Consider the following 17,314-nt stretch of genomic DNA (forward strand, 5'->3'; position numbering starts at 1 on the left):
ACCAGGCTTCCAGGGGGAGGGGAGAATGGACTGGCACTGTTCAGCCCCCAGCTCCCACGGGCATTCCTGGCCCTGTGCCTCCATTTCTTCTCTGCGCGGTGGGGAGAACGGCCTTTGACTGCCCTTGGATGCGAGCTTTGTACCGCCCCGTCCTGGGGAGGCGGAGGGAGCAGGCTCTCGCCCTGCCCTTTCCCCCGCTGGCTTGAACCTTGGGGGAGGGGAAGAAGGTTGGGTCGTCATCACTCTTACCAGAGCCAGAGCCGCCTTGCCCCACCGAGGCGCTGACACTTTGTTTAGAGGCTTTATTGAATGACTTGAGAAGAAGAGGTAGGTTTCTCAGAGGGGTGAGGGGACCCAGAGGGTATTTTCTCTAGGGATGCCTCTGCTCATCAGGCCACAAGGACCTGAAATACCCAAAAAAGAATGTGAGGATGTGCCAGGGGACGCGAGTCAGGTGGGGGTCAGGCACTGGGTGCCCGGGGGCGGGAGCCCTCAGGAGGCGCTCAGGAGGAATGGAGCTCTAGGTGATGGGGTCGGCTTTGGGCAGGCGCTCGATGACAGGTGGAAATGCGCCACCAATTGTGGGCCTTCCTGCCTAAGGGGGGCGCTCCGGGAGAGCGGCTCTGAGAAGGGGCAGTGCTTTGGAACGTGCTGGAGAGCGCTCCGCGTCAAGATCGAGGAGAAGGTTGCAGGGAGTTTGGGGTCAGGCGAGGATGGAGGGCACAAAGGCTGGAGGTGGGGGCGCTCAGGGGCTCCCGGTGGCCCCCGCTCCTCCCGAAGCCGGCGCCTCACCCAGATCCGGGTGCTCCAGAATGCAGTGCGCCACGAAGGCCGGGTGGCTGTGCAGGTTCCCGCATTTCTTGCAGAAAAGGATCTCGCAGCGCGCACAGCCCCCTCCGCGCGGCCGTCTCCGCCGCGTCTCCAGCACGCACGGCTCCTCCGGGAGGCTCCGCTTCCTGCGGGCGGGGACCGGGGCGCTCAGGACACCGCGCGGTCGTCTCCCGCCGGGGGCCCCGGCGCGCATCCCTGCTGCCTGGGCCGAGGGCGCGCCCTCACCTGTCGGCGGGAGCCGCCAGGCCGCCGAGCAGCGCGAACGGGCTGAGCCAGCCCCAGAAGCCGCTGTCCGCGCGCCGCAGCAGCGCCACCTGCTGGGTGCTGGACTCCTGGCGCAGGGGGCAGTAGGACACCGAGCCCCGCTGGCCCTCGTCGCCCTCCGCCTCCCGGCTCTCTGCCTCGCCCTCGGCCACGCTCTCCTCCGGCGGCCTCGCCTCGTCCTCCTCCTCCGACCCCTCCTCGGCTTCCTCTGCCTCTACCTCCCCGGCGCGGGGCTCTTCCAGTTCCTTCTTCCACAAGGGGGTCTTCACGCCTGCGGGCGGGCAGGGAGATCAGCGCAGGCCCGCTGTCCCCAGGGAAGAGCCCGGGTACCCCGTTGCCCACAACCCGACCCGACCCCCCAAAAGGCAGGCGCCTGAAGGACGGTGCGTAGGGGATGCAGAGGAACAGCAGGACTCCAAGAGAGGGTTACAGAGTGTGCAGGATTTCCCTGCCTGGCTACTTGAGATTTCCCAGATTTCTGCACTTGCTAGCTGAGGATTCGGGGCTAGACAAGTCGCTTCTGTCAAGCTCGGTTTCCTCATCTGTAAAATGGTAGAAAGTAGTGCCTTTCTCAAGGGAGACGGGTATGAGATGGCGTCTGTGCGAAGCGCCCAGGACCCAGGTTGGTGGGCTGGAAGCAATCCACAGGAGGGAGCCAGCCATGAGGATGGCGAACCCGGAGGAAATGATGGCTCATCCCGCCTTCCTTCTGATGGGCTCCAGGGTGGGTACGATCTCTGTGAGGGCTGTCGATAAACAGTAAGTGCGCTCATTGGAATGTTAATAGGTGGTGGTTTATATTTTGTTTTCTGGTTGGGATTTCTTTCTTCAAAGTGGACCTTGCCTCAAGGAAGTCCAGTGTCACCTGTGGCGGGGCGGGCAGGCAGGTGGGCATCCAGCGCCTCTGCGTGATTTGGAAAAGGTACCTCCGATGGCCAGAACAATCAGGAAAAGTGCCCCTTATGGGCGGACCAAATAGAAGAGGCTGCCCTAGGCGGGAGCCAATTAGGAAAAGGTGTCTGTTCCACCTTCCAGGCTGGACCCCAATTGCCAGCTGGATTTCAGCCATCACTCTCCCTTCTTTCTGGTGCCTTTGTTCAGAGCACGAACTCCGTGATTCCAAGCAGTAAGTCCTGGCAGGCAGGACGTTCCCGGGCTGACATGAAAGTAACCTGCTCGGCTGGGAGGTGTGCACCCTCACCAGCAGACACTCGCCCAGCACCGCCATGTGCCCTGCTGTCTGCTGGATCCGGGGAGCTAGACTTGTGAGGAAGAGAAGGGCAGGGAAGACACAGCTCCTAGGGGTTGCGCTAGGAAGGTCAAGAAAACTTGCTGTTGATCCCTGCCTAACCTAAAGAGGTTGGGGAGAAAGGAGAACGATTATAAAATTAGTTTGCTAGCCGGCATGTATTGAGCACCAGCTGCATGCAATCACCATGCTAAGTTCTTCATGCCCCATGCCCCTTCATCCTCACAGCCCTCTCAGGGGGGTGATGAATTAGGTAACAGAGGGGCCTCTGAATTTCACCCAAGACTTGAAACCTTTCTAGAAAAGTTGTTTTAAAGATTCTGCCAGTTCTCAGTGTTGCTGACGTTGGAGAACCAGGGTCCACTGTGCTTTTATTTAGAAAAACACGTTAAAGAACCTTCTGGGTGTGAGAGGCCAGACCTAATGCACAGCCAAAAAGGGGTGCTGGGACCATTTTGGGACGAGGGGGAAGAGGAAACGAGGCTGGGAAGGAAGGTTGGGACTTTGGGTGCCGAGCTATGGAGTTTGGGCTTTGTCCCTCAGCAGTGGGGAGCCGCTGAACATTCTGGTGGAGGGACGTTCTCAGAGCTGCGTTTTAGGACAAGGGCTGTGTTGTGGGACAGGACAAAGGGAGACCTACTTGGGAGACATTACAGTGGTTGAGGCCAGAGAAGACAAAGGTCTGAACAGCAGCAGGTGAAGATGAGGGATCAGAGGTCAAGAATATTCAGGAAAAAGAGAGGAGAGGGCTTGTAGATAGATGCGTAATTGAGAAAAGGCTGGAGTTCCACTCTGGAGTTGCCATGGTGATGGGCTGGCTGGTCCATCCTGGAGTCAAGAGACCCTGCCTCCAGCCCCACTCACCGTGCTTATCCATCCTTCCCAAGGCTGTGCTGCCCTCTTCCCCTGACCAGGGACCGGGATGAGAGGGAGTTCCCAGAGCCTAGAACTAGGTCTGGTCTCTAGGGCCTCTGTTGGCTCACAAGGGGCGGGGCCAGAACCTCACCTGCCCATAGGCTCCGCCCTGGAAGAGCTGCCTCTTCTAGAGCCTCCAAAAGCACTCGACACCCAGGTGTCCCCCACCTTCCTTCTTGGGAAGGGGAGTAGAGGATGGCTTTGGCCCCCAACAGATTGGGTTCAAATCTCAGTTCAACCACATAAATATAAAAGCTCTCTGACCTTCAGCATGTTCTCTCTCTTCATCTGTAAATCAGAGATAGTAGTCCAGTACCAGATCTTACCTGGCTCACAGCAAACAGTCAAAGCATTGTGTTTATTTGTATCATTATTTTCTCTCCTCCCCTTTCTGTCCTATCCCTGTGCTTCCTCACGCCTGCTCCCCACTGTAGCCACTTCCAACTCAATGCTTTAGCTCCAGGGATCAGAGGAAATGACGCCAAGTCAAATTGGAAGCAGGGCTCAAGCGAGAGCCAGGTGTAGCTCCTGAATGTTGTGTATGTGCGTGTGGGGGCTGGGGCTTGTGCTGGGGGAGGGAATAAAGTCATGGAGCCCTGGGAAAACTTCTTTTCCTGGCCTTACAGTGGGGTGTGGGCAGAGACAGGAGTCTGCAGAGGGGCAGAGCATGCAAACCCAGACACGGAGAGCCTGTCAGTCTGAAAGAGAACAATGATAAGGTCCTCCATCCGAGACTAAGGGTGGAGGGGAACCAAGTTTGGTTGAGGCAGGTTGGTCGGATGTAGAGCAAAGAGAGCAGAGCAGCCCCTGGGAATCTCCTAGTCAAATGGGGGCAAACCTGCTAAGAACTCTGAAGGGTCTAAAGTTTTGCCCTTCTTGCAAGCATGCAAGTTAGCCTGCTGTAGTTTCATGGGTGCTGCCAAAAACATGAGACTCCTGGATCAGAGACAAGGACTTTATTCCTCATGGCACAGCAGCATGGCATAGCGTATTTGTGTCAACTCCTCTTGCCCCACTGTCCCATGGGTGCCACACGGATGGGTGTCAGTGAATACCTGCAGAAACAGTGGTCTGCATTACAAGAGGAACGCTGAGTTTAGAGAACCCGAATCTTTTATAATAGGCAGTAAGCAAACCTGCTTTTTGCTCCAGAAAGAGACACTATCTCTGTCTTCCAAGGTTGTTCATTATATAAATTCCATTGAAAAGTCAGTGCCTCTGTTTACAGGACATGCAGAAATGTGAAAGACCCGTGGAGAATAGTGTCCCAACAAACCCATTCTCCTTACATTTACTGGAAGAGCTTATAGCCATCTTGGCTCTTGATTGCAAAATTCAAAAGCTCACTCTGGCTAATTTATAGAGGAAGAATAGTGGGAACTCACAGAATGGCCAGAAGACTTGACAGTTGGACAGGAACCAAGGGAGGCTGGTTACCATGAACACAGCCAAGATCACAACACAGGAACAATCCAGTAAGAGGCCACTACCGGGGGCCACCCCTGGACACTGGTACCATAAGCAATCTCTTGGAGTTGATGCCCTGGCAGGCACATTCAAGCTGCTGAGCTTGTGCTGTGGCTTTGAGACAGCATCCGACCAAGACACCACAATAGGGTGTTCCCCTGGTCTGGTCATTCATTTCTTCCTGCCTCCCCCACTTCAATTTACCCAGAAGCCCTTTGTCATCCTTAGGGAGCTCATTCTCTCTTCTCGGGGCTATTTGGGGTTTTGTGGGACCTTCACAGAAGTTGGATTGTCGTAACAAACAATGCTGTATAAAAGCACTTAGAGGGGCCAGCCTGGTGGTGCAGTGGTTAAGTTCACATGTTCTGCTTTGGTGGCCTGGGGTTCCCCGGTTCAGGTCCGGGGTGCAGACCTATGTACCACTTTTCAGGCCATGCTGTGACAGGCGTCCCACATATAAAGTAGAGGAAGATGGGCACGGATGTTAGCTCAGGGCCAGTCTTCCTCAGCAAAAAGAGGAGGATTGGTGGCAGATGTTAGCTCAGGGCTAATCTTCCTCAAGAGAAAAAAAAAGCACCTTAGAAATTGACCTCACAGAGTAGTAATACGGTCCACACAGAAAGCATGAGAGCAAGCAGGTAATCCCAGTAGCACCAGGAACACACTTATGCCTCCTGTACTCAGACACTTCCTCGGGAGGCCCCGTGAGAGGGGAGAAACCGCACTGATAACGCGTGAACTCGGAATCTGCTGGATCTGTAGCCAAAAGAGATACTTAAAACCAGAAGTAATGAGCCGTATTTTATTAGCAAGCTCCAGCATTATTTTCTGCCATTCACAGAAATCATATCTGCAGAACAAAATGAAGTCAGTTACCGAAAGTAAAGCTACAACCTGTCTACTTTTTTCTATTAAATTTTAATTTTATATTAATAGTATAAATAGCTCATTAACTTCCAATAACTAGGTATAACAGAGATGTGGTGTTCATTTTAGTTGAGCAATAAAGTTATCTTTATTGTTAATAAAGATAAAGAAGGAATATCCGATAAGATAGTATGTAAGTGCTACCCAAGTGAGGGTACCTACAACAACATCTTATATTTGTATAAAGAGAATGGGGCCTCTTACACTTTGAATACCATGTCAGTCAAGATTGGCTGGCCAGGGGCTGGCCCTGTGGCCGAGTGATTAAGTTTGTGTGCTCTGCTTCAGTGGCCCAGGGTTTCACTGGTTCAGATCCTGGGCACGGACCTAGCACCACTCATCAAGCCACGCTGAGGTGGCTTAAAACTACACAGTTACTCGGTTGCAGATCTGAAGGTCAAAAGTCCAAAAGGAGCCCTACAGGACTAGACTCAAGGTATCGGCAGGGCTGGTTCTTTTCAGAGGCTCCAAGGGAGGTTCTGTTCCTTGCTTCTCCCCACTCCTGGAGGCTGCCGGAGTTCCTGGCTTGTGGCCCCATCACTGCAATCTCTGCTTCGGTTGCACATCTCCTACTTCTGTAGTCAAACCTCCCTCTGCCTCACACTTGTGATTACATTTAGGGTCCACTTTGACAATCCGGATCACCTTCCTCAACCTTCTTGAGCATCTCGAGATCCTCAACCACATCTGCAAAGTCCATTTTGCCATCTAAGGTAACATTCACTGGTTCTGGGGTCTGGGACACACCTATCTTTGGGGGTCATGATTCAGCCTACCACAGGACACGCAGCACAGATGCAATATTCTCTAAATTTTCTTTTTTTTCTTTTTTTTTTGGTGAAGAAGATTGGTCCTGAGCAAACACCTGTGCAAATCTTCCTCTATTTTGTATGTGGGATGCTGACACAGCATGTCTTGATGAGCAGTGGGATCGAAACCTGCAAACCCCTGGCCACCGAAGCAGAGTGCACAAACTTAACCACTATGCCACCGGGCCAGCCCCTAAATAAATCTTCTATACCAATCCTCTCCCAGTCTGCATCAACCGAACTCTTGTATGCCCTAGTGGGAGAGACGTCTGAGAGTCAAGTGACCTGTTTCCGGATGACTCCTCAACACCTGCTGCAGATGGTCGTGTTCCTTTCCTGGTTTGCTGCACCTGCTGTATCTTGGAACCTCGGCAGGAACTGCAGTTTTAACTCTGCCACGATGGCCTGAGACCCGTCGTGATTCTCTTTCTGGGGCTGGGCCCACCTTCCCTAATTTCAAGGCCTACTATCTGAACAAAAGAGGATTCTAGAGGCAAGAAAGAAAAAGAAACAGCTCCTCTGTGCTGGGGTAACCAGCTTCGAGGATGGCTCTCCACGATCCTTGCCTCGTGGTAGCCACGCTCTTATGTAGTCCCTCCCTCAGGAAATCAGGCAGAGCTGAGTAACCTATAGGACCTCGTGGAAATGAGAGTGTGGCTTCCGAGGCTGAGCAATAAAAGACACGGGGGCTCCCGCCTGGCCCTCTCTGTTGAGGAGAGTCTCATGCTGGGGAAAGGCGGCTGCCATGTCATGAGGACACTCGATCGACCCTGCGGAGGAGTCCACATAGTGAGGGACTGAGGCCTCCCGCTAGCTTGTTTTCTTGTCTCCTCATCCATAAAACGGGTATGATAATCATAGTTCTGATGCCTTCAGGAGGTAACTGAAAGAAAATTACCTTCTAAAGGGGAAAGCCGACCCCTGCCTCATCCAGCAGCCCATTTCCTCTCCACCTCATACCCTGCCTCTCTTTGCTATTCCTGGACCCTGCCAAGCCTGCCTCTGCCTGGGGCTTTTGCATTGGCTGTTCCCGCTGCTCAAGTACCCTCCCTCCAGGTATCTGCAGGGCTTGCTTCCTCGTTTCTCTCAGGTCTCTGCTCAGATATCACCACAGCAGTGAGCAGGGAGGCCCTCCCTTGACCATCATTTTTGGGTGTGTGAGGAAGATTAGCCCTCAGCTAACATCTGCTGTCAATCCTCCTCTTTTTGCTGAGGAAGACTGGCCCTGAGCTAACATCCGTGCCCATCTTCCTCTACTTTATATGTGGGATGCATACCACAGCATGGCTTGATAGGCAGTGCCATGTCCACACCCGGGATCCAAACCGGTGAACCCTGGGCCGCTGAAGCCAAACGTTCGCACCTAACCGCTGCACCACCAGGGCGGCCCCTCCCTTTACCATCTTATGTAAAATTCCACACACATCTGCATCTCCATCTCCTTTAGTTCTTTCTTGTTCTCCCTGGTATTTATCCCCATGTGACTTACAACAGATTTATTTATCTGTCCTCCATCACCCCCTGACATGTAAGTGGCCTCCATGAAGCCAGGGACCTCGTTTGTTGCTCTATCCTCAGGCCTATAATAGTGCCTGGCACATAGTAGGAACTCAAGAAATATCTGTTGAATGAACGCATTGCTGTGGCCATGGGGTGAGGTCCTGTGATTGACAGCCTGCCCTGGAGGAATCACGTGGGTTGAGTGGGGGATGGAGCAGGTTCTCTAGAGACGGTGGGGCTCCTGGGGCAGAGACAGGGCTGCTGGGAGCGTCAGTGAGAGCTGGGACCCACCCAGTCCCACTCGTGTGTGTCCTGACGGTCAGAGGCTTTCCACGTACGTTATTCCTTCATTCTTCACAACACGCCAGAGAGGGAGATATTCTTATTCCCATCTGACAGTTGAGGAAACTAAGGCACAGAGAGACTAGGTAGCCTATGAAGGTCACAGAGGGACTGAGGAAAGCGTCCAGGGCTAAACTCGTGTCTTTGGACTCTATCACTCTGTTTCATCCCCATCCTACAGGGCTCACTAAGCACCCAGAGGCACGGCACCCCCGGGCCCTGCATTCCCCGATTCCCCAGAAGCCCCCAGGCCCTGTGAGAGAAGTGCCCCAGCCTCTCTTCTCTGCTCCATCGGCTCCAGGGCGGGCTCTGCAGGGCAGCCCTGCCAGCCTGCCCGGAAGGGTTAACAAGGAGTGTTTGTAGCAGTCACTGTCTCCAAGGAGAGGAGGGGAAAACAGAGTGGAGAGGCCGGCTGGCAGGCCGGTGGGGAGTCGAGGCAGCCAGCCCAGAACCGTCCAGCCCTGGGGGGACACAGGAGTGTCCTCACCTCCGCCTGTCCTGGGAGGTGGCGAACTCTGAGGGGACTGGGCAGCCGGAGAGTGAACTCTCTGCAGGGCCACCAAGTAGGGAAAGTTCAGGCAGGGACTGAGGAATGTGGGGGGCGGGGGCCTGGCCTGGCCTGGTGGCAGCTGGAGCCAGCGGCAAGTAGCAGGGCCGGAGTCCCGGCTGTCTGAGGATAGCAGGGGAACCCCTGAGTCAGGGAGAACTGGCCAAGACCCAGCAGGGGGCAGGAGGCAAAACGCAGCAGCGGGAGAGAGGAGGCGCCCACGTCCTCCCCTGCTGAGGCCATGTCCCTGCCTGGGGTACATGGGAGGAGGCCTGGGACCCTGGGGCCTCCCGTGCGCAGCATCCGGCCCTTTAAGTCCAGCGAGCAGTACCTGGAAGCCATGAAGGAGGACCTGGCTGAGTGGCTTCGGGATCTCTACGGGCTGGACATCGACGCGGCCAACTTCCTGCAGGTGCTGGAGACCGGCCTGGTGCTGTGCCGGCACGCCAACACCATCACCGAGGCTGCTCTGGCCTTCCTGGCTGAGGCACCTGCCCGAGCCCAGAGGATTCCCCTGCCCCAGGCTGGGGTCTCCTACAATGGGGCCGCCCAGCCGGGCACCTTCCAGGCCCGGGACAACATCTCCAACTTCATCCAGTGGTGTCGCAAGGAGATGGGTATCCAAGGTAAGCACCTGGACCCCCTGCCCCGACCCTTATCTTGCTGGGCGTCCATCTCCTCTCTGAGGCCAGGCTGCATCGTGGGTCAGGAACTGGGGCCCTCCTTCCAGATTTGCCTTGGGCCAGCTCATCCCTTCCCTTTCCGTGCCTCAGTTTCCCCATCTCATAGTAAATTTTCAATAAACAAATGTGTTCATTGAATGATTCATTCATTCAACAAAGATACATTGAGCGTCCCTCTCCTTTGTGTTGAGCACCATGCTGGGCACCAGGAAATAATGAGACCAAGGAGTTCATGGTGGACAAAGACAGACGAGCAGATACATAAGTTACAGCCCAATGTGATAAAAGCTCCAAGTAGATGTGCACGTGCTGGGGACCAGGCAGGAAACAGCGACCTGATGAGGTGGAAAGGTGGGGCAAGACAGGCCGCAGAGAGGAAGGAGGTCTGGGCTGAGTCTTGAGGAACAAAGAGAAGTTTGGGGGAAAGGGGATTCTAGGTGGGGGACAGCAGGGGCAAAGGTCTCCAGAAGGCGCTGTGTTTGAATGACTGGGAGGAGCTGGGGTGGGTGAGGGCACCGCCAGGGAGGGCTGGGGAGAGGATAAGGAGGAGGCAAGTGGACGTTAGGGAGGGCCAGTCGTGCTGGGGCTTGTGAGACAGTGAGGTGACATGTCAGGATCCCTAATCTCCTTGGCCTTAGACCCAGCAGCGGGATGAAGCTGGATGTCGCGCCATCCTCCAGGCAAGAGCAGTGGGGTGAGGCAGAGGGAACGATCTGGCTGGGCTACTGGCTGGTGGCAAGGCAGTGAGGAGCAGGACAGGAGGGCTGATGAAAGCTGGTGTTTTATTGCGCCCTTACCACGTGCCACACTTTGTCTGCAAACACTTAACAGCTATCCCCACCACACCTCCAGGACATAGACACTACCTCCCCATTCTACAGAAGAGGAGACTGAGGCTCAGAGACCAGCCCAAGGTCACACAGCTGGTGGGTGGGAGAGTCTGGATTCCAGCGCTGGCAGCTGGGCTCCAGATCCGGAACTCAATCCTGCACTGGGATCCTGGGCTGGGGGTTGAGTCTGAGATGCCTGGTGGATACTGGAGGTGAGCGGAGTGGGCGGGAAGTAAGATAAACTGCTTCTTGCTCCTGGACCATCCTGGCAAACGGAGTGGGGAGAAGAGCAAGGCCGGTTAACCCTTCTCTGGCGTGGTCCCCACGCCAGGCTCCAGGTCCCCCTGCTTGACTGTGTCACCTCTCCCCACGCCCAACCTCTCTTGTTGGAAGGGCCACCCTGTCTGCACTCAGTGCCTGAGCAATTCTGCCCAGACCTCTCCTGGGCGCGGGCTTGCCTTCAAGAACCTGAGACCCAAACCACCCCCAGGCCTGCCACCTCTGTCCAGGGATGGCTCCGCTCGGCTCGGGGAGGTCAGCAGTGGGCTGAGGCTGCCTGCCCCTCCTTGTCCCTCTCCCCCTCCTTGCCAGAGGTGCTGATGTTCGAGACGGAGGACCTGGTGCTGCGCAAGAACGTGAAGAACGTGCTGCTGTGTCTGCTGGAGCTGGGCCGCCGGGCCTGGCGCTTCGGCGTGGCGGCGCCCACCCTCGTGCAGCTGGAGGAGGAGATCGACGAGCAGCTGCGGCAGGAGCTGGCCCTGCCCGCGCCGGACCCCCCGCCGCCCGAGCCCCCGGTGCGCCGGCCCTGCCACTTCCGCAACCTGGACCAGCTGGTGAGGGTGCTCTGGACACAGCCTCGAGGCCCCGCCTCCCGCTGCCCCGCCTCCCGCTGCCCCGCCTCCCGCTGCCCCGCCTCCCGCTGCCCCGCCTCCCGCTGCCCCGCCTCCCGCTGCCCCGCCTCCCGCTGCCCCGCCTCCCGCTGCCCCGCCTCCCGCTGCCCCGCCTCTCGCCCGTGCCCCGCCTCCCGCTGCCCCGCCTCCCGCTGCCCCGCCTCCCGCTGCCCCGCCTCCCGCTGCCCCGCCTCTCGCCCGTGCCACGCCTGCACACTTCGAGGCACCCCCTTCGGAGCTCCAGGCCCCACCCTGACACTAATTCACCGTGTGGCTTTGAGGAAGTCATGTTCCAGTCTGAGCCTCAACCCCCCCTCACACAGAGTAGCAGCTAAACAGCTTTTTACTATTTTATTATAAATCCACACTAACGCCTCTCTCATTTAACCTGCGGGACGGTTTCTAAGAACACAGACAGTGACACTATCACTAACGCCCGGGTTCAAGTCTTAGTTCTACTGCTTCGCGACTGTGTGACTTTGGGCAAATTATTTAACCTCTCTGTGCCTCGGTTCCCTTATCTGTAACTTGCGAATACTAACAGTACCTACCTTCTATGGCTGCTGTGAATAGTAAACAAGCCAGCGCTATGAAGTGCTGGGGACAGAGTCGCACAGAGGGGGTGCTCCATAGGAGTTAGCTCCTACTGCAATTAACCCTATTTCAACCACCGATTCGGGCTCAGGGAGGTTTCTTAACTTGCCCAAGGCCTATGAGGTGGTGGAGGCAAGGCTCCAACCCAAGCCTGTGAGATTCCAAGGTCTGCCTCCTTCACTGTTACATTCCACTGCCTGTCAGCTGACCACTGAGGGCCCCACACTGTAGGTGACCACTCAAGGTCTTGTTCTCATTGGGTCATTAAAAGTCTCTACTCTCTTCTCAGCCCCCAGCTCTGACCACGGCAGATACCTCCTAGCTGGCTCTGGGGGCACACAGGCCCTCCATTGGGCTTGACCACGTGGCGGGGGAGCCTGGGCACCTGGGCGGAGGGGAGGGCTGAGCCCACTGCCCACTGCCCTCAGGTTCAGAGCCTCGTGAGCCACTGCACATGCCCGGTTCAGTTCTCCATGGTCAAGGTGTCCGAGGGAAAGTACCGCGTGGGGGACTCCAACACCCTCATCTTCATCAGGGTAAGTCCCAGGGCAAGGGTGGAAGGGCCAGCTGACCACAGGCTCAGCAAAATAGGGTTTCCTTCTATGGGAGCCTGCCCAGGCCTGAGAGCAAGGACAGAAAGCCACCATTCACCCCAACTTACCAGGCCTTGGGACTTTCTTTCTTTCCCTTGGAGAATTCCAGAAGATTCCTGGCAAAGTTGGCAAGCTATTCTTTCTTCCCATTAGAGCAGCCAGAACCCGCCCCCCAATTTCCTCCACCTGAGCCTAGTCTAGAGGGTGTCCCCAGGCAGAAGTGGGGTATGAAGGGTACCCCCAATTTCCATCACCTCCACTCCTCCCACAGGCTTGGTCAGAGCAAGGGGCCTGAGAACCCAGGTCTGTGTTCAGTGTGCGGCCCAGGCTCAGGACTCCACAGTCCACGCCGCACATGCCTGGCTTGGTACCTTCTGCAGAACGAGCAGTAGTTTGAGTCTGAAATGTGCTTCCCACTACCCCCACCACCCCCCATACCTGGCCGTGCCTCACCAGGGATAGTCTGTACCCAAGGGTGTGGCCAAGCACTTTCCTTGGATGCAGACCACACCTGGGGGCAGAGCCAGCTTCCTGGGCCCTCACCCAGCCTCTGAGCCAATGGCCCTGTGAAGGAGGTAGGATTCGGGGCCCCACTTTTCAGCTGAGGAAATGGAAGCCTGGAGAGACGGTGTGATGCAGAGTGGAGCAGGGCTGAGATTCCCACGGATTCTTTGACACACATGCGACAGAGCAAAGCCAGGGCCCTGCTTCTGATACAAGCACGGGTAGGGGCAGACCCCTTCACGGTGAAGGGAGAGAAGAGAGTGCTGGGGCCAGCCTACAATGCTTGTGAAATCCCTTAGCTCGCTGTGGGGCAACTTTCTGTTTGCCAGCCTGGCCTCCACCCTTAAAAACACGTGTTATCCGATGCCAGTCATGGAGGAGACCCAGGCTGCAAAATATGCACACTCCTAACCAAACACGTGTGCAGGGGGTACTTGCGTGTGCATGTCTACATGGATGAGAGTGCGTGCTGGAAGCCTGCAGGCTGGTCCAGGAAGAGGGGATGCCCTCCACCTCACCTTTGCCCCTTGCAGATCCTCCGGAACCACGTGATGGTGCGTGTGGGGGGCGGCTGGGACACACTCAGCCATTATCTGGACAAACATGACCCCTGCCGGTGCACATCCCTCTGTGAGTCCCTTGAGAGTCCCCTGCCTGTGGCTCTGGGTCGGGAGGCCAGAAGCAGAGGCGGGAGGTAGGTCTGATCTACAGGGGCAAGAGGTTTGCAGGGATGGAGGAAAGGAAGAGACTACAGAAGGTTACAGGTGTGGTGCCCTCTCAGCCCTAGGAGGAAAGCTGAGCGGCCATAGTGCAATACCAATTTTAGCCACAAGATGGCGCCAAACACACAGAGAATCCGCAGCCTCTTGACAGGGCGTAGGTCTAGCTCTGATGTCCACAGTGGTGGCACCAAGCACGACTTGGGTCTTTAGCGCTCCCACAATATCCACCAGCACTTCAAGCCACCCCAATGAAGCCTGCAATCTAAGTAAAAGATGTGGACTTTCAACACAAACGCAGTTTTAAACAAGTCCCCCAGCTGGGCCCCCTGACCAGACTTCATACCCTAAACCCCTCTATGGAAATTCTGGCACTGGCGCTGTCACCCTAGGTCCCGCTGTCTCTAATGTGGGATGTGGAGCGTGGGGCAGCTGGGGGAGGGGAACAGTGCGCCCCATCAGCAGGAATTTAACGCTTTCTCCTCTCCTCTCTCTGTGGGGTTGTGTTGCTAGCACACAAGCCAGGCAGCTTCCTGAAGCCCCCCATTCCACCGGTGCAGCACGAAGTGAGGGTACAGGATGAACCCTCCAAGAGACAGCCTACGATGACCATCAGCCGCTCCCAGAGCCCACTGCCCTCTGTGGACTGGAAGACATACACGTCTTCAGGCCGAAAGCTGAGGCCCCCCGTCTCATCCTCCCCCAGCCCCCGCAGTGACGGAGGAGCAGGGGCAGGGGTCCTCAGAGAGACAGCATCATTCCTGAGGTACAGGGGAGGGACGGGGCAGGGCTTCTTTCTGCTTTGAAGTCCACATTCTCAGAGGCCACCTCATCCCAAGATAAAGGGAGCCCCAAAAAGAGCTCAGCTGTTTCAATTTTAGTCTATGTGCTGCCAAAGCGAGTGTGACCTCAGGTGTTCAGAAGCAGAAAAGCATCCAGTACCCTTGGGATCACCTAGTTACTTCATATGCCCTCCCATTTCACAGATGAGGAGGCCGAAGCCCATAAAGGGAACAGACCTACTCAAGGTCCGAGCAGACACTAAGACTCATCTGCCACCCAAGACTGGTGGCCTCTAGCTGTGGGATCTGAAGTAACCCAGGGTCTGCACCAGGCTTCTTTCAATCTGCTACACAGGGGATGAGGGAGCACAGACTTAAACAGTGTCTGCCATAAGGAGGACTCTCGGGTAGGCACAGGGGGAGAGGGAGCATCTGTTTCATGCAACGTGAAGCCTGGCCCCCTGAGTTCTGGCCGGAGAAAGGCCGTCCCTCCCCAGAGCCAGGGGTCTGGATCAGATGACCCTGCTGGCCTTATGATTCTCCCTTTCAGGTGCCAGGAGAAGTCATTGACCCCATCTTGGAGGCAGCTGCCAGCTGGGGACAGCCCACCCAGCCCCCAATCCTCACCCACCCACAGGACCCGAGACCCACGGTGCACCTCCTCGGGGAAAAGGGGGGACAGAGACCCACCAGAACTCCTCAGGGGAAGGACTCCCACATCTTGGGTTCATGAGGAGACAGATAACTGGGGAACCCATGCCAGAGCCCCCACCCCCCAGAGACTCCAAGCCCCTGAGGCCACCGCCAAAGGGACACCAGCGAGAGCACCATCTCCCCTGCCTCGTTACTCCAGCCCTGCTAAGCCCATGGGCCCCAGGCAACCACCCCGGGGTGAAGCCGAGGGTGCTTCCTCCCAGCTCAGAGAGCCAGCATCTGCCTGTTCTCCATCCCCTGTTAAAGGACCCAGCAAGATCCCCATCTGGCTGCCCCCTGCCCGCCCCCCAACTCCAGGAAGAAGCTTTCCAGGTACTGCAAGTGGAGGTTCCACGACAGAAGTGGGGAGAAACCCTATCCCATTAAGGGCCGTCACTGGGCACCTAGCTGGGCCCAGACATGGGGACTGCTCTGTGGAAGAGAGGCAAGGGGACCAGAAGCCAGACATCCCAGTGACAGCAGGGTCTCCAGAGCTGCAGGGCCTGGGCCCACAGGGGCAGGAGGGGCAGTACACACCCCTGCCCCTGGGCGGGAGCAAGGAGCAAGGCATCTATCACAGCCTGGAGGAGGAGATTTTGGCCAAAATGAAGCTGTTAGAGGTGGGGGGTGCCCACCCCTGGGGGCCAGGGTCCGGGGCCATCCCTCGTAGTGGAGTCTACGTCCCCAGCCTGGGTGGGCGGTGGCCTGCACCTGGGGGTCCTTATGACAAAGTCATCCAAGAACTGGCTCAGGGCCCCCCACCACTCCTTAAAGTGGACCTGAGAGCCTGGAAGGCAGCACCTCTAGGCTCCCCTAACCCAGCTGTTACCATAGGCCCAGGAAGTCCAAAAGGGAAACTGGGAGCTCAAGAGAGTGGGCCCAGGACTAAGGCAAACCTGAGTTCCAAGGGTACCAGGATGAGGAAGGTCCCAGCTCAAGGAGGGCAGAACTGCTCAGCCCCTACAGTGTCTGTCAGCAGGGAGGCCCCTACACCTTTGCCCTCAGGCCCCAATACTGACAAAGCCAAGGCATGTCCTGGCAAGGGCAAGAGAACACTCCGGAAGCCCCAGAGAGTCCCATCCATCTACAAGCTGAAGCTGAGGCCCAGGATCCCACCCCGGAGAGACCACAGGCCTGAGAAGCAGCCTTCACGAATCCCCAAGCCACTGGCCTACCTCCGCCTGGGTCCAGCCAGGGTGCCCCCCAGGGGCAGACTGACAAGAGCAGGCCTGGGCAGAAAGGGAGGGGAGGCAGCCCTGGTGGATGGAGCCAGGGCTGGGGAGAAGGAGGAGGAAGGAAAAGAGGGGAAAGAGCCAGTGGCCCCACTGGAGAGTAGCCTCCAGCCTTTGGAGGGTCTGGGGCCTCAGCAGCTTGACCCAGCTCCACTCCCACCTGAGGAGTCCTGGGTCTGAGGAGGGGCTTCTCATCTCCTCACCTGTGGGTTTGGGAAGGAGGGAAGTGAAAAGAATGCACATGTATCCATTGGATTCCCAGCTGCAGGAGTGGAAGGGAAAGTGCCTCACCTCAGTACAGGCCTTGGCCAGGAGAGGTAGGATGACAAATACAGACTCAATCCGCTCAGTTGAGCAAAGGGCCAGCCCATCACTCCCACTCCGACTCCAGAGTTAGGATAGGGGCGGTGGGGCCATCCTGTACCTTACTGCCCTCCCCAGAACAGCTCTCCAGACTCCTTTCCTCTGACCTCTGGCCATGTCCACCATTTCCACAACTCATAAGTTATTAAACATGTGTGGGTCTGTCCTTGAGTCCCCAGCTTTTGAGTCCCTCACTCTAAGGCTGTGGTGGTGCACGAAGGTGTAGCCTCAAATGTTCTCCCACTGGAGGGGGCAGGGGAGGGGGCTGGGGGTGAGAGAGGCTTCCTTTCTTGAGGCTCAGCCAACCTTGCCAGACGGCCGATCTCTCCTGGAAGCAGCTGGTGCGTCAGCACCATGGACAGAGACAAGGGCCACCCGACACGCGCAGGACGTCAAAGCTTTGCTCTGGAATTTGGGAACCGAGATCACTCAGAGCCAAGAGGGATGGTTGAGTGTTCTTAACACATCTACACCCACGAAGTTATGACGGGGGCCACAGAGGTTCGGCGGCAAGCGGGACGAAGACACAGAAGCAGAAACCAGGATTGAGTCCAGGTACGAAAACTTTCTGGATAGAGTG

General features: G+C 56.7%; 2 protein-coding genes and 1 long non-coding RNA gene across 5 annotated transcripts; 1 reads left to right on the plus strand and 2 right to left on the minus strand.

Moving 5' to 3' along the window:
- Positions 1-208: 208 nt before the first annotated feature.
- On the minus strand, positions 209-3,331 carry C10H17orf50 (chromosome 10 C17orf50 homolog). Of its 2 annotated transcripts, XM_070562482.1 has the most exons (4): positions 3,209-3,331; positions 1,057-1,366; positions 793-956; positions 209-404 (listed from the first exon to the last, which is right to left on the minus strand). In XM_070562482.1, exons 1-4 carry the CDS (start codon positions 3,219-3,221, stop codon positions 337-339), a joined length of 555 nt encoding a protein of 184 aa, XP_070418583.1. In that variant the 5' UTR covers positions 3,222-3,331; the 3' UTR covers positions 209-336. The 2 variants fall into 2 exon arrangements, with proteins under 2 accessions (XP_070418583.1, XP_070418584.1); XM_070562483.1 differs by lacking the exon at positions 209-404 and having other exon boundaries at positions 607-956.
- Positions 3,332-8,947: 5,616 nt separating this feature from the next.
- Positions 8,948-16,905, plus strand: GAS2L2 (growth arrest specific 2 like 2). The gene is made up of 6 exons (XM_070562475.1): positions 8,948-9,477; positions 10,956-11,197; positions 12,277-12,384; positions 13,479-13,575; positions 14,178-14,430; positions 14,997-16,905. The coding sequence occupies exons 1-6, from the start codon at positions 9,093-9,095 to the stop codon at positions 16,549-16,551; spliced, it is 2,640 nt and encodes an 879-aa protein (XP_070418576.1). The 5' UTR covers positions 8,948-9,092; the 3' UTR covers positions 16,552-16,905.
- LOC139074091 (uncharacterized) lies at positions 10,300-11,214 on the minus strand. 2 transcript variants are annotated; one of them, XR_011523473.1, is made up of 2 exons: positions 10,864-11,214; positions 10,300-10,629 (listed from the first exon to the last, which is right to left on the minus strand). It is a non-coding gene; the product is annotated as an uncharacterized lncRNA (long non-coding RNA). The 2 variants fall into 2 exon arrangements; XR_011523474.1 differs by having other exon boundaries at positions 10,982-11,121.
- Positions 16,906-17,314: the final 409 nt, after the last annotated feature.

This window comes from Equus przewalskii, chromosome 10 (assembly GCF_037783145.1).
Source record: "Equus przewalskii isolate Varuska chromosome 10, EquPr2, whole genome shotgun sequence".
In the NCBI taxonomy this organism is placed as follows: Eukaryota; Metazoa; Chordata; class Mammalia; order Perissodactyla; family Equidae; genus Equus; species Equus przewalskii.

Excerpts from the sequence above, each read along its gene's own strand:
- C10H17orf50 (XM_070562482.1), bottom strand. Across the intron at positions 957-1,056 it reads CTGGCGGCTCCCGCCGACAG|GAAGCGGAGCCTCCCGGAGG; the intron begins GTGAGGGCGCGC and ends CCCCGCCCGCAG. Across the intron at positions 405-792 it reads TCTGGAGCACCCGGATCTGG|GTCCTTGTGGCCTGATGAGC; the intron begins GTGAGGCGCCGG and ends TGGGTATTTCAG.
- GAS2L2 (XM_070562475.1), top strand. The coding sequence starts at position 9,093 with ATGTCCCTGCCTGGGGTACATGGGAGGAGGCCTGGGACCCTGGGGCCT. Across the intron at positions 13,576-14,177 it reads CTGCCGGTGCACATCCCTCT|CACACAAGCCAGGCAGCTTC; the intron begins GTGAGTCCCTTG and ends TTGTGTTGCTAG. Across the intron at positions 14,431-14,996 it reads GAGACAGCATCATTCCTGAG|GTGCCAGGAGAAGTCATTGA; the intron begins GTACAGGGGAGG and ends TCTCCCTTTCAG.